The sequence below is a fragment of the Bos grunniens genome, chromosome 2 (assembly GCF_055505025.1).
Source record: "Bos grunniens cultivar Pamir isolate PY7600 chromosome 2, Bosgru_T2T1.0, whole genome shotgun sequence".
NCBI classification, from domain to species: domain Eukaryota; kingdom Metazoa; phylum Chordata; class Mammalia; order Artiodactyla; family Bovidae; genus Bos; species Bos grunniens.
The window spans coordinates 18,926,807-18,941,773 of record NC_141166.1 but is presented as its reverse complement, the minus strand read 5'-3'; the positions used below and the strand labels follow the sequence as shown (position 1 = coordinate 18,941,773).

The following is a 14,967-nucleotide window of genomic DNA, read 5'->3' as shown; positions in this document are numbered from 1 at the left end:
ACTTCACGGGAAATAGATGGGAAAACAGTGGAAACAGTGTCAGACTTTATTTTTCTGGGCTCCAAAATCACTGCAGATGGTGACTGCAGCCATGAAATTAAAAGACGCTTACTCCTTGGGAGGAAAGTTATGACCAACCTAGATAGCGTATTCAAAAGCAGAGACTACTTTGCCAACAAAGGTCTGTCTAGTCAAGGCTATGGTTTTTCCAGTGGTCATGTATGGATGTGAGAGTTGGACTGTGAAGAAAGCTGAGTGCCGAAGAATTGGTGCTTTTGAACTGTGGTGTTGGAGAAGACTCTTGAGAGTCCCTTGGACTGCAAGGAGATCCAACGAGTCCATTCTAAAGGAGATCAGCCCTGGGTGTTCTTTGGAAGGAATGATGCTAAAGCTGAAACTCCAATACTTTGGCCACCTCATGCGAAGAGTTGACTCATTGGAAAAGACTCTGATGCTGAGAGGGATTGGGGGCAGGAGGAGAAGGGGACGATAGAGGATGAGATGGCTGGATGGCATCACCGACTCGATGGATGTGAGTTTCAGTGAACTCCGGGAGATGGTGATGGACAGGGAGGCCTGGCCTGCTGCAATTCATAGGGTTGCAAAGAGTCGGACACGACTGAGCGACTGAATTGACCCTTTTAAGACCACATTTGAGAACTGCTGGAAATAGATTCTTCACCAAAATGACTGTTTATGGTCATACAAGTGTATGGTGATTGGTGGATATATGTTTGTAACATTCAACTGTTATGAAGGACAAATCTGGACAACTCACTACTAATAGCATGAGCTGACTTGCACAGGTCCACTAAGTACTCGAATCCAATCAATAACCAGCAAATTAAGAAGAACTAGATTTTGTTAATGTTTTGGTCCAGATTTAACAGCTTCTTTATTTAACTAAAAGCTGCAGTTTAAAAGAGATAGTATTGCTACATGGTAACCTAGTTCTTTATTACTGTTTATTTTTAAATGAACAAAAACAAACAAGGAAGTTAATTCAGGTCCTAAAAGACAGCTGTTGAAGAAATCAATAACTTGAGCATGCATATAAACATAGGTGAATGTCAGAATACAAAGGATAATATCACTTTCATGAAATGTTAAATAATATTAATATGCAAGCCTGTGGGATGGCACAGGTAGGCTTGAGAGCCAGCTTCTGTTAGCAGGAGGTCTGCACAGGAAGAGAGACTGCTCTATTCTTCACTACTCTCTGCTAGAGCAGAGCCAGCCAACAAGCAGAACCAAGACTGTATCATCCTGTATTTGACTGGCTCTCCACGAGACAATCTGATACTCCAATCCTGGTTCCATTTTTCTCAACTTTACTAGATGTGCAAACAAAGACTTAAATGATATTTATTTTAACTTGCAATGTAATATATGCTATGAATATATTCATGTCTATGTTAATCTTGTCTTGATTTTATTCAGATTTAATTTTAATCTTAAATTATAATCAATTTCTTTAATCTTGCATTGTGAATATTACCAAGCCACTACTTAAAAGACTTATCATGTTCAAGGGCCTACACACTTACTAATGGCGATTTCTCTTTTTGTTTTCACATTAAAAAGCATAAGGGATTAAGATGTTAAAAAATTCTAAACATCAACTCATAACTGTGTTGAAAATCATTTTTTTAACTCGTTTTTCTATTGCTGAGTACTGTTGTTTTGTTTCTCCTATTTCTATTTAACATAACCCCCTTTTTTAAGCTGGAGAATCCATTTGGTCTTCTTCTGGCTGGACTGCATGGCCATGCACACAACTATCAAGCAGGAAGTATTGACTGCCTACAAAGACAACCCACAAGTGAGCTGTTTTGTTATTGTCCCATGAATCACGAGTTTAAAAGAAAAAAAGCATGTGAATTTTGGCATAGTAAGTCAAGTTACCACCTAAAGGGGATAACCACTTAAAATGGAAAACTACATGGATCATTTAGGTATCAAAGATAAGGTAACTATTCACCAAGAGATGGTTTAGAAATTTTAGTCATTCATCATTAAGTCATGCACAATCTCTATAGGCCTGAAATAAAAGGATAAGCTGCACTCTACTCTTAGTTCTATTATATTCTAAAGTTCCTAATGACAATGATCATGCTTTTATAAAAATAAGAGCAGCACTCAGGGCATGAGTGGGATAAAATGAGGGGAAAATTCTCTTACCAAAGCTGGAACTACACTCTTGACAGGAAACCCTCCCAGCGTCTCCTCATTCCCCATAACCAGTAACTGACACATCTCAATAACGGCTTGGAGCTGCTGGCTTTCGTCGCTTGCTTGTAGTCCTTGCAGAAGCTGCTGGGCCTTAGAACCTGCACACAGAAATAAAATCACTACTTTTAAACCTTTAAGAAAATTATTACTAGGTGTTAAGTGTAACTTTACACAGTCAGCTGGCTACTTTTCTTCTTTGGATCCCAACTAAAGAGGGATTTTACTCGGCCTTAAAGCAATGTCACAGTTATTTATACTCTCCTCTTTTAATCTTTTTAAATGAGAGATGTTGATTGATTTTAACAGATGCAACAAAAAGTAATATCCCTAAGACTAACATGGACTGACTACACTTAGCATGTGTATACTGAGTTGCTCAGTTGTATCCAACTTTCTGCAACCCCATGCACTGCAGTCTGCCAGGGTCTTCTCTCCATGGGGATTCTCCAGGCAAGAATACTGGAGTGGGTTGCCATGCCCTCTTCCAGGGGATCTTTCCAACCCAGGGATCAAACCCAGGTCTCCCACATTGCAAGCAGACTCTTTACCAACTGAGCCACCAGGGAAGCCTAAGAATACTGGAGTGGGTAGCCTATCCCTTCTCCAGGGGATCTTCCTAACCCAGGAATTGAACCGGGGTCTCTTGTATTGCAGGCAGAGTCTTTATCAGCTGAGCTACCTGCTTTTTAAAAATATGTATTATCTAATGAGCAAAAAGTCTCTTCTGCCGTAATAAAAACCTGGTAAACAATGATGCCCAGGCATCAAAGGAAATGTTATATACCTCTAAACACCTCCATCAGAATAAATGGAATGCAAGTAACAGTGAAAGCACAGAAATAAAGACAAACAGAACAATAATGCATTTAACCAAAGGGAATGCCAAGAATGATTTCCCAAAACATCAAAAGATGAGCCTTTTCACCTCCTCTCACTTCATGTGCATATGCTGCTACCACAGTGCTTTAGAGAACTTCTACTTTAAAGGTTTAATTCCATCCTCAAAACATTTGAAAAATGCTAAGACTCAACTACCACAATAAATAAGTTATCAATAAACTAAGTCAAAAATAAAGTCTACAAATGTGTTTCAAATTTTCCTGGACACCCTCCTTCTTGTAACCATTATTAACTCCATTAAAACTTACAAATGTAAACCTGATGTTATTCAAACCCTTTCATTCTCAAGACCTTTTCCAATTGCTCCTTGTGTATTGGATTTTTCCCACTTACTACTGAAATGAAAAAATCCACTTACTACTGAAATGCTTAGAAATGATACACATTTGGAAACTGTCAATGAATGTAGAATTCACATGAACAGCAATTCCCCCCCCCCCAATTAAACAGGAATGATCTTCTTGGAGGGCAAACACCTTTCAAAGGGATGCACAATAATCCTCACAAAGTCTGTTTTCTCTATTATTTAAGGCTGTGGCTATCGAACTGCAGAATATCACTAACTCTTTTCATCATAATTAAGAGTCCACCCATAAATATACTACAAGAAATTGCAGTTCAAAGGAACAGCCTCTTTAAAATTCTTCAAACTAAATAAAATCAGTTCCACTTAGGGCAGGCTTATCATTTTTGTGTTGAAATAATGTGAGAGAAAAAAAAATTAAGGGAAAATAACTGTGAAAACAAAAGAATCCTTAGCTGCTTCTGGATTTGTTTTTAAAGAATGAAATCATTCAAAGTACCCTAAAAACCACAACCTAAAATAGGAAAAATTAACACAAGCAATGGTATGTCTTATAAATATTGAGGCTGGCAGTTCTAAGCATATGGATCATTTCAGCATGATCAAAGTAATCATTAAAAAAAAAAATTGTCATAATGCCACTGGTCTTTTGGGATGGTCGTAAAAAGACCTTATCTCAAACTGAAAGCAACAACAGAAAGTCAATGCCATTATTTTCCTTTGCTATATGAAGAGAAATAACCTCAAACAGATCAGTGAATTTTGGTTCTAAGGATTATTTTATACAAAATTACTGAGAATCCCTCCCCAGTCCCCAAAGCACTCTTGCGTACATGGTTTATATCTACTGTTATTTATAAAATGTGTCGGGAATTAAAAGAGAAAAAATTTTAAGTACTTGATTAATTCATTACATATTAATATAAACAAACTTTTTGTGGAAAAGACCATATTTTTCCAAAACAAAAAAAATGTAGTAGCACTATTTTGCTGTCGCTGCAAATCATTTAAATGTCAAGCTTAATAAAACAGCTGTACAGTCACTTTCACTTCCACTCTCAACCTATGATACAAGGTTATCTGAGATGAAGTGGAAGAAAAAAAAAAAGGACCCTACTTTGTCACGAAGATTATTTAAAAGACATGTACCTATTTAACATTGCAGAATAACATGACTGCCAGTCATTTGGTATCTCTGCCTTGATTCTTATTAAGGTACCAGCAGTTTTACACCCACCACAGCTTCTACACTTTTAGTTCAAACGAGAGAAAAGGAAAAATCTTACTAATTACCATCAGCCTTGGCCTTATGAATTCAATGTAAGGATCTCAGGCACAACCGAGGAACTCACAAACTACACTTTGAAAAAAACCACACTATCAAAGGTTGCTGAGAGGAGCAACCCCACATCGAAGGAGCACTGGCTGCACGGGTGCAGGAGGGCCAAGAGGAGCTACGCCACGTTCAAGGTCAGGAGCGGCGGCCAGTGAGGAGATACCCCTCATTCAAGGTAAGGAGCAGTGGCTGCACTTTGCTGGAGCAGCCGTAAAGAGATACCCCACGTCCAAGGTAAGAGAAATCCAAGTAAGACAGTAGGTGTTCTGAGAGGGCATCAGAGGGCAGACACACTGAAACTATAATCACAGAAAACTATCTAATCACACTAGGACCACAGCCTTGTCTAACTCAATGAAACTAAGCCATGCTGTGTGGAGCCACCCAAGACGGGTGGGTCATGGTGGAGAGGTCTGACAGAATGTGGTCCACTGGAGAAGGGAATGGCAAACCACTTCAGTATTCTTGCCTTGGGAACCCCATGAACAGTATGAAAAGGCAAAATGATAGGATACTGAAAGAGAAACTCCCCAGGTCAGTAGGGGCCCGATATGCTACTGGAGATCAGTGGAGAAATAACTCCAGAAAGAATGAAGGGATGGAGCCAAAGCAAAAACAATACCCAGGTGTGGATGTGCCTGGTGATAGAAGCAAGGTCCAATGCTGTAAAGAACAATATTGCATAGGAACCTGGAATGTTAGGTCCATGAACCAAGGCAAATTGGAAGTGGTCAAACAGGAGATGGCAAGAGTGAACGTCGACATTCTAGGAATCAGCAAACTAAAATGGACTGGAATGGGTGAAGTTAACTCAGATGACCATTATATCTACTACTACGGGCAGGAATCCCTCAGAAGAAATGGAGTAGCCATCATGGTCAACACAAGAGTCCGAAATGCAGTATTTGGATGCAATCTCAAAAACAACAGAATGATCTCTGTTAGTTTCCAAGGCAAACCATTCAATATCACAGTAATCCAAGTCTATGCCCCAACCAGTTAATGCTGAAGAAGCTGAAGCTGAACGGTTCTATGAAGACCTACAAGACCTTTTAGAACTAACACCCAAAAAAGATGTCCTTTTCATTATAGGGGACTGGAATGCAAAAGTAGGAAGTCAAGAAACACCTGGTGTAACAGGAAAATTTGGCCTTGGAATACGGAATGAAGCAGGGCAAAGACTAATAGAGTTTTGCCAAAAGAACACACTGGTCATAGCAAACACCCTCTTCCAACAACACAAGAGAAGACTCTACACATGGACATCAGCAGATGGTCAACACCAAAATCAGATTGATTATATTTTTTGCAGCCAAAGATGGAGAAGCTGTATACAGCCAGCAAAAACAAGACCAGGAGCTGATTGTGGCTCAGATCAGGAACTCCTTATTGCCAAATTCAGACTTAAATTGAAGAAAGTAGGGAAAACCACTAGACCATTCAGGTATGACCTAAATCAAATCCCTTATGATTATACAGCGGAAGTGAGAAATAGATTTAAGGGACTAGATCTGATCGATAAGAGTGCCTGATGAACTATGGACAGAGGTTCATGACATTATACAGGAGACAGAGATCAAGACCATCCCCATGGAAAAGAGATGTAAAAAAGCAAAATGGTTGTCTGGGGAGGCCTTGCAAATAGCTGAGAAAAGAAGAGAAGCAAAAATCAAAGGAGAAAAGGACAGATATATAAGCATCTGAATGTAGAGTTCCAAAGAATAGCAAGAAGAGATAAGAAAGCCTTCCTCAGCAATAAATGCAAAGAAATAGAGGAAAACAACAGAACGGGAAAGACTAGAGATCTCTTCAAGAAAAGTAGAGATACCAAGGGAACATTTCATGCAAAGATGGGCTCGATAAAGGACAGAAATGGTATGGACCTAACAGAAGCAGAAGATACTAAGAAGAGGTGGCAAGAATACACAGAACTGTACAAAAAAGATCTTCACGACCCAGATAATCACAATGCTGTGATCACTGACCTAGAGGCAAACATTCTGGAATATGAAGTCAAGAGGGCCTTAGAAAGCATCACTACGAACAAAGCTAGTGGAGGTGATGGAATTCCAGTTGAGCTCTTTCAAATCCTGAAAGATGCTGCTATGAAAGTGCTGCACTCAACATGCCAGTAAATTTGGAAAGCTCAGCAGTGGCCACAGGACTGGAAAAGGTCAGTTTTCATTCCAATCCCAAAGAAAGGCAATGCCAAAGAATGCTCAAACTACCACAAAATTTCACTCATCTCACACACTGGTAAAGTAATGCTTCAAATTCTCCAAGCCAGGCTTCAGCAATACCTGAACCGTGAACTTCCAGATGTTCAAGCTGGTTTCAGAAAGGCAGAGGAAACAGAGATCAAATTGCCAACATCTGCTGGATCATCAAAAAAGCAAGAGAGTTCCAGAAAAACATCTATTTCTGCTTTATTGACTATGCCAAAGCCTTTGACTGTGTGCATCACAATAAACTGTGGAAAATTCTGAAAGAGGTGGGAATACCAGACCTGCCTCTTGAGAAACCTATATGCAGGTCAGGAAGCAACAGTTAGAAACTGGACATGGAACAACAGACTGGTTCCAAATAGGAAAAGGAGTACGTCAAGGCTGTATATTGTCACCCTGATTATTTAACTTATATGCAGAGTACATCATGAGAAATGCTGGGCTGGAAGAAGCACAAGCTGGAATCAAGATTGCCAGGAGAAGTATCAATAACATCAGATATGCAAATGACACCACCTTTATGGCAGAAAGTGAAGAGGAACTAAAAAGCCTTTTGATGAGAGTGAAAGAGGAGAGTGAAAAAGTTGGCTAAAAGCTCAACATTCAGAAAACGAAGATCATGGCATCTGATCATTTCCCATCGCTTCATGAGAAACAGATGGGGAAACAGCGGCAGACTTTATTTTGGGGGGCTCCAAAATCACTGCAGATGGTGATTGCAGCCATGAAATTAAAAGACACTTACTCCTTGGAAGGAAAGTTATGACCAACCTAAATAGCGTATTCACAAACAGAGACATTACTTTGCCAACAAAGGTCCATCTAGTCAAGACTATGGTTTTTCCAGTGATCATGTACGGATGTGAGAGTTGGACTGTGAAGAAAGCTGGGCACCAAAGAATTGATGCTTCTGAACTATGGTGTTGGAGAAGACTCTTGAGAGTCCCTTGGACTGCAAGAAGATCCAACTTGTCCATTCTAAAGGAGATCAGTCCTGGGTGTTCTCTGGAAGGATTGATGCTAAAGCTGAAACTGCAATACCTTGGCCACCTCATGCGAAGAGCTGACTCATTGAAAAAGACTCTGATGCTGGGAGGGATTGGGGGCAGGAGGAGAAGGGGACGACAGAGGATGAGATGGCTGGATGCATCGCCAACTCGATGGACGTGAGTTTGAGTGAACTCCAGGAGCTGGTGATGGATAGGGAGGCCTGGCGTGCTGCAGTTCATGGGGTCGCAAAGAGTTGGACACGACTGGGCTACTGAACTGAACTGATCAAAGATTATGGGTCAGAAGGCAAACATTTTTTTATAAAGAGCCAAGACAGTAAATGTTTTGGGCTTTATAAGCCACAGGGTCGCTGTTGCCATTACTCGATCCTGGCATTGTGGCATGAAAACAGACACAGGCAATAAGCCAAACATGGCTATATTCCAACCAAATTTTATTTATACACACTGAAATTTGAATTTAATTTTCATGTAACAAAATATACTTCTTTAAAACTTTTTCAGCCATTTAAAAGTCATTTTTAGTTCATAGGCTATATCAAAACAAGCAGGAGGCTGACGTGGCCCATGGGCAGGAGTTTACTGACTGCTGATACTGAAGAAAGATAAGTCCCAGCATTTTCGAGAGTCACAGGAGGCTGGTGTGTTCAAGTGTGAATTGGCCCCACTGGACATCTGCTAAGTTCTGCGGCCGTGAAGAGGACCATGGATTGAGTCAGAGGTTCTGCTAAGACAATGCAAACACCTGCAGTCTCAGGGTACTCAGAGGACAAAATCCCCACAGAGGGAGGAGGCCTGACTCAAACACACATGGCCAGTGCCCCCATCCTCAAGACATCTGCAACATTTTCAGACTGCATAATGAATATAAAGTCTAAGTAGATGGAGATGTGCATGGTTCTCAACCCCACAAACCCTCACCCACCGCCACACCTCCGCAAAAACCCTACGAGGCTCATGACAAACAGGGATAAGCCAGAGGTGAAATGAGCCATATATGAAACAAGCTACAGCCCTGACTGGAGCAAAGTGGTCAGCTTATGACAGTGTTTAACACTGAAGAAGAGGAAACACTAACAGAAAATACCACTTGGGGTCTCTTCAGTTCACATAATCAATTACCAGATATGGCTGAGGAGTATGTGACTAACAATCAAAAGGGGGCAAAAGACAATAGAAGCAGACTAACACCAATAGCAGGATTTGAGAGTTGGCCTGTGAAAAAGGTAAGCACCGAAGAATTGATGCTTTTGAACTGTGGTGTAGGAAAAGATTCCTGAGAGTCCCTTGGACTGCAAGGAGATCTAACCAGTCCATTCAATCCAACCAGTCCATTCTAAAGGAGATCAGCCCTGGGTGTTCTTTGGAAGGAATGAAGCTAAAGCTGAAACTCCAGTACTTTGGCCACCTCTTGCGAAGAGTTGACTCATTGGAAAAGACTCTGATGCTGGGAGGGATTGAGGGCAGGAGGAGAAGGGGACGACAGAGGATGAGATGGCTGGATGGCATCACTGACTTGATGGACGTGAGTCTGAGTGAACTCCGGGAGTTGGTGATGGACAGGGAGGCCTGGCGTGCTGCGATTCATGGAGTCACAAAGTGTCGGACACGACTGAGCGACTGAACTGAAATGAACTGAAAACCAATAGAAACTATAAACTAGGTATTCTGTAACTGCGATTGTGTTAGACACTCAGTCATGTCTGAGTCTTTGCAACCCCATGGACTGTAGCCCACCAGGCTCCTCTGTCCATGGAATTTTAGAGGCAATACTGGAGTGGGTTGTCATTCTCTTCTCCAGGGGATCCTCCCAACCCAGGGATCAAACCTGGGTCTCCCGCGTTGCAGGCAGATTCTTTACTGTCTGAGCCACCAGGAAAGGCTCCATAACTGTAATTAATAAATTGCAAATTTAAGTCACGGAGGAAGTGATAGTTGAAGAGCTTGGGATCAACACGTATGCACTGCTATATTTAAAATAGATAACCAAAAAAGTCCTACTATACATATACAGCACAGGGAACTCTGCTTAATGACATGTGGCAGCCTGGACAGGAGGGGAGCTTAGGAGAGAACAGATACATGTATATATATGGATGGCTGAGTTGCTTTGGTGTCCACCTGAAACTATCACAACATAGTTAATTGGCTATACTTGAATACAAAATAAATAAAACAAATTGCAAGGATAAGCAAAGATGGACAAAATGGAATGTAATGAATTTCAAAGAGAACCGGAATCTATTTTTAAAAATCAAATAACTGCCTAGAACTGGAAAACACACCTGAAATCTAAAATTCATTGATGAATTTAACCAAAGATGGAAGAAGAAAACAGAAAAAAGAATTAGTGAATCTGAAATGTGGTCAACAGAAAGTTTTCAAACTAGGCATAAGGAAAAAAAAAAAATTCTGGGAAAAACAAAAACAGAGCTAGAGAGACCCAGTGGATGCAGTGCAAAGTCTGAACGTCTACAATCCTGATACTCCCAGAGAAAATGAAGGAGAACACCTGAATAGACAATGAGATAAAAGAAACAATATATGAAGAGATAATGGCCAACAATTTTCCAAAACTGATGAAAGGTATGAACTCACAGATGCAAAGGTTCAGTGAAACTCAAGCAAATTGAAAATGAAAGAAAATGTCACATGGGCCTAATATAGTCAAACTATTAAAAATTAATACAAAGTAAATCTTAAAAGAAGCCAGGGGAGAAAAGAATTGCCTTGAAAAGTTTATAGTAAGATTTTTAAACAGAAACTATGGAAACCAGAAGAGACATTACAAAGGGCTAACATGAGATTTTTACACCTGGGGAAATGATTTTTTGAAACTTAAGGCAAATCAAGGATTTCAAACAAAAGCAGAGAGAAATCACTACTAGCATTTATTCCGATGTAAGAAAAGTTCTTTAGGCTGAAGGGAAACAATCCAGATAGGAGAAAGGAACTGCAGGAAAGAAGTAAGAGTACTGGAAATGGTACATATATGTGGGCAAAAATAAAAGAAGATGGATGTTTTAAAACAAAAACTGCCCCACTGTCTTTCTAACACATGTGTAAGCAAAACAAAACAACAACATAAAGGATGGCAAGAGAAAAAGTTAAACTGCTGCAAAGTGCTTACACTGTTTGGGATATGGTAACATTATTACTATAAAGTAGGCGATGTATAATAGCCCAAGGATATGCATTATAATCTCCAACAGAGGCTGATTTATTTACATCTGCCAAAATGTTGTATGCCTAGACCCTTTATACCACAATCCTCTTTCTAAAAATCTAGCCTAAAGATAAAAGTTAAAAATAGGAAAGCTGTATTTCACTGTAACACAACCAAGACTGGAAGTCACCCAAATGTGCAACACGGGACTGGCTAAGAAACTGTACATCCACACACTGCAGCATTATGACAACTTCACAAAAGGCATGGGAGACCCTCCCCTCCCTCTCTCCCCACCCCCTTCTCTCTGTGCATGATAAGGACAGCATCTATGAAGAGTGAACACCAAGATTTACTGTTAAAAGGAAGGCAAAGTTTACTACTCTTATCTAACAAAGGCAGTGTGTATGAAGTAGACAATATGGATTTGTTTTTGTTTTCTTAAGTAAACAGCAAAAGGACAGGCCATAAAATTACAAAGGTTATTTGTGTGGGAGGCGGAAACAGGCTACAGGGATAGTAAAAGATGTTAAGACTTTTAAAAATTTATAGATCTGACTTCAGGAACTTTGTAAATAACATGAATTATAAAAGCCAGATAACATTTTAAAGTCAATACCTAAAAATTATAAGCAAAATAAAGCAAAGGAGCCAAACCAACCTGGCAACATGAACATAATTATTTCAAATGACTCTAAAATACAAAAGCTGACCATAAAGTGAGATACAACCCAAGAACAAAAAAAAGAACTATTGCAAAATTAAAACTTTCTCAATGTGACTATTTTTGGTGTAAAGCTGAATTTTGTACTGTAGGATAAAGTAAATAAATGAAAGTGACATTCGCTCAGCCGTGTTCAACTCTCTTTGCCCCCAGGGACTATAGCCTGCTGGGCTCCTCTGTCCATGGAATTCTCCAGGCAAGAATACTAGAGTGGCTAGCCATTCCCTTCTCCAGGGACCGAAGGCAGGTCTCCAACGTAGCAGGTACATCCTTTACCATCTGAGCCACCAGGGAAGTCCTAATAAATAAATAACTATTCCTGGGAACTGAAATTTTTGGTATGAAATACCCGATAAATAAAATCCCTGAAGACCTGAATTTGAACTGGCATTATCAGTATGAACTCATTATTTTTATCTTAAAATATTAAGTATAATCAAGTTTGTCCATTAAACAAGTCTAATAACAATGATCAATCCAGTAGCAAATACACCTACAGCCGAGACTGTGGGATCTAAATACCATTTCCTATAAAGAAAACCAGGGCTCTCTGAGGCAATACCTGATTTCAGGTGTGGGGTTGGAGTTATTGAGCTTGACTCACCAGAAAGCAAAGAGGGCTTCAAAAACTACTGAGATCACACCAAAAAAGATCAAAGAGTGGAAAATTTAATCATCAATGAAAATCAGTGAAATGTCTAAAACACATTTCAACCTGCTTGACAATGGTAATTAATAACAGCAGCACTTTGAATGGAAAACTGGTTAACAAAGGGTAGGAGATATTTTTCCTATGCCAACTATTCCCCTGGGTAACCAAATAGAAGGGAGAGATATTCTTTCTGTGGGCTTCCCAGGTGTCTTTGATAGTAAAGAATCTGCCTACAATGTGGGAGACTTGAGTCAGATCCCTGGGTCGGGAAGATCCCCTGGAAAAGGAAATGGCTACCTACTCCAGCAGTCTTGCCTGGAAAAGTCCTTGGACAGAGGAGCCTGACGGGCTAAAGTCCACAGGGCTGCAAAGAATAGGGACACGACTCAGTATATATTTCAACAAAATTACTTCTTTTACTCCTAATAAATGGAGACTGATCATTAGATATAAAATACTTTCATTTGTAATCCCTGTTATCTAAGAACCGAGTTTTGATGGCTTAGGAGGTGATCTAACTTTATATGCTTCCTAAATATGAGAAAACACTACCACTTCGGCTCTCCCCATCAGAGGAAAATAAGAATCAAACTTGAACCTGAAAAAGTCTCTAGACCCAACTACCAGTTCACAAGAAATTTACTTATTTATTCATTTACTTTTGCTTTTCCATTTCAGACAATGGAAAGCTCACTGACTGGCATCTATTAAGAAGGAATTACTGGTTTCTTTTTCAGATATAACAATAGTAATATGGATGTATGTGCCTATGTGTATGTGTGTTTTAAGGGGCATTATCTTGGCTTATATGCAGAGTACATCATGAGAAACGCTGGGCTGGAAGAAGCACAAGCTGGAATCAAGACTGCTGGGAGAAATATCAATAACCTCAGATATGCAGACGACACCACCCTCATGGCAGAAAGTGAAGAGGAACTAAAAAGCCTCTTGAGGAAAGTGAAAGAGCAGAGTGAAAAAGTTGGCTTAAATTTCAACATTCAGAAAACGAAGATCATGGCATCCGGTCCCATCACTTCATGGGAAATAGATGGGGAAACAGTGGAAACAGTGTCAGACTTTATTTTTCTGGGCTCCAAAATCACTACAGATGGTGACTGCAGCCATGAAATCAAAAGACGCTAACTCCTTGGAAGGAAAGTTATGACCAAGCTAGATAGCATATTCAAAAGCAGAGATATTACTTTGCCAACAAAGGTCTGTCTAGTCAAGGCTATGGTTTTTCCAGTGGTCATGTATGGATGTGAGAGTTGGACTGTGAAGAAAGCTGAGTGCCGAAGAATTGATGCTTTTGAACTGTGGTGTTGGAGAAGACTCTTGCGAGTCCCTTGGACTGCAAGGAGATCCAACCAGTCCATCCTAAAGGAGATCAGTCCTGGGTGTTCTTTGGAAGGACTGATGCTGAGGCTGAAACTCCAAATACTTTGGCCACCTGATGCGAAGAGCTGACTCACTGGAAAAGACCCTGATGCTGGGAAAGACTGAGGGCAGGAGGAGAACAGAGGATGAGATGGCTGGATGGCATCACCGACTCGATGGACATGAGTTTTGAGTGAACTCCGGGAGTTGGAGATGGACAGGGAGGCCTGGTGTGCTGCAATTCATGGGGTCACAAAGTGTTGGTCACCACTGAGTGACTGAACTGAACTGATCTTGAGCTACATGATGAAATGTTTACAGATAAAATTATAGAATGTCTAGGATTCATTTCAAATTAATGCAAGAAGAGAGATGTTGGCGAGTGTAAAGACAGATTGGCCACGAAGCAGGCACTGCTGAAGCTGAGTCGTGGGCACGGGTGTGTGTGACTGTTTTCTACTCTGGTTCTAGTGTATGCTGCTGCTACTGCTGCTACGTCGCTTCAGTCGTGCCCGACTCTGTGTGACCCCATAGACGGCAGCCCACCAAGCTCCTCCATCCCTGGGATTCTCCAGGCAAGAACATTGGAATGGGTTGCCATTTCCTTCTCCAATGCGTGAAAATGAAAAGTGAAAGTGAAGTCGCTCAGTCATGCCAGACTCTTAGCGACCCCATGGACTGCAGCCCACCAGGCTCCTCCGTCCATGGGATTTTCCAGGAAAGAATACTGGAGTGGGGTGCCATTGCTTCCACGTGCAATGCTGCTGCTGCCAAGTCGCTTCAGTCGTGTCCGACTCTGTGCGACCCCATGGACTGCAGCCTACTAGGCTTCTCCATCCATGGGATTCTCCAGGCAAGAACACTGGAGTGGGTTGCCATTTCCTTCTCCAATGCATGAAAGTGGAAAGTGAAGTCACTCAGTCATGTCTGACTCTTAGCGACCCCATGGACTGCAGCCTACCAGGCTCCTCCATCCATGGGATTTTCCGGGCAACAGTACTGGAGTGGGGTGCCATTGCCTTCTCCCCCACGTGCAATAGT

At 40.8% G+C, this 14,967-nt stretch overlaps 1 protein-coding gene across 50 annotated transcripts in view; it reads right to left on the bottom strand.

Moving 5' to 3' along the window:
* TRIP12 (thyroid hormone receptor interactor 12) overlaps window positions 1-14,967 on the bottom strand; it is a 151,338-nt gene that overhangs the window by 48,329 nt on the left and 88,042 nt on the right. For all 50 annotated transcript variants that reach the window (XM_086337098.1, XM_086337122.1, XM_086337219.1 and 47 more), the window contains one exon: window positions 2,182-2,330. In XM_086337098.1, the coding sequence (XP_086193224.1) occupies window positions 2,182-2,330 (149 nt within the window). The remainder of the gene's footprint in view (window positions 1-2,181; window positions 2,331-14,967) is intronic.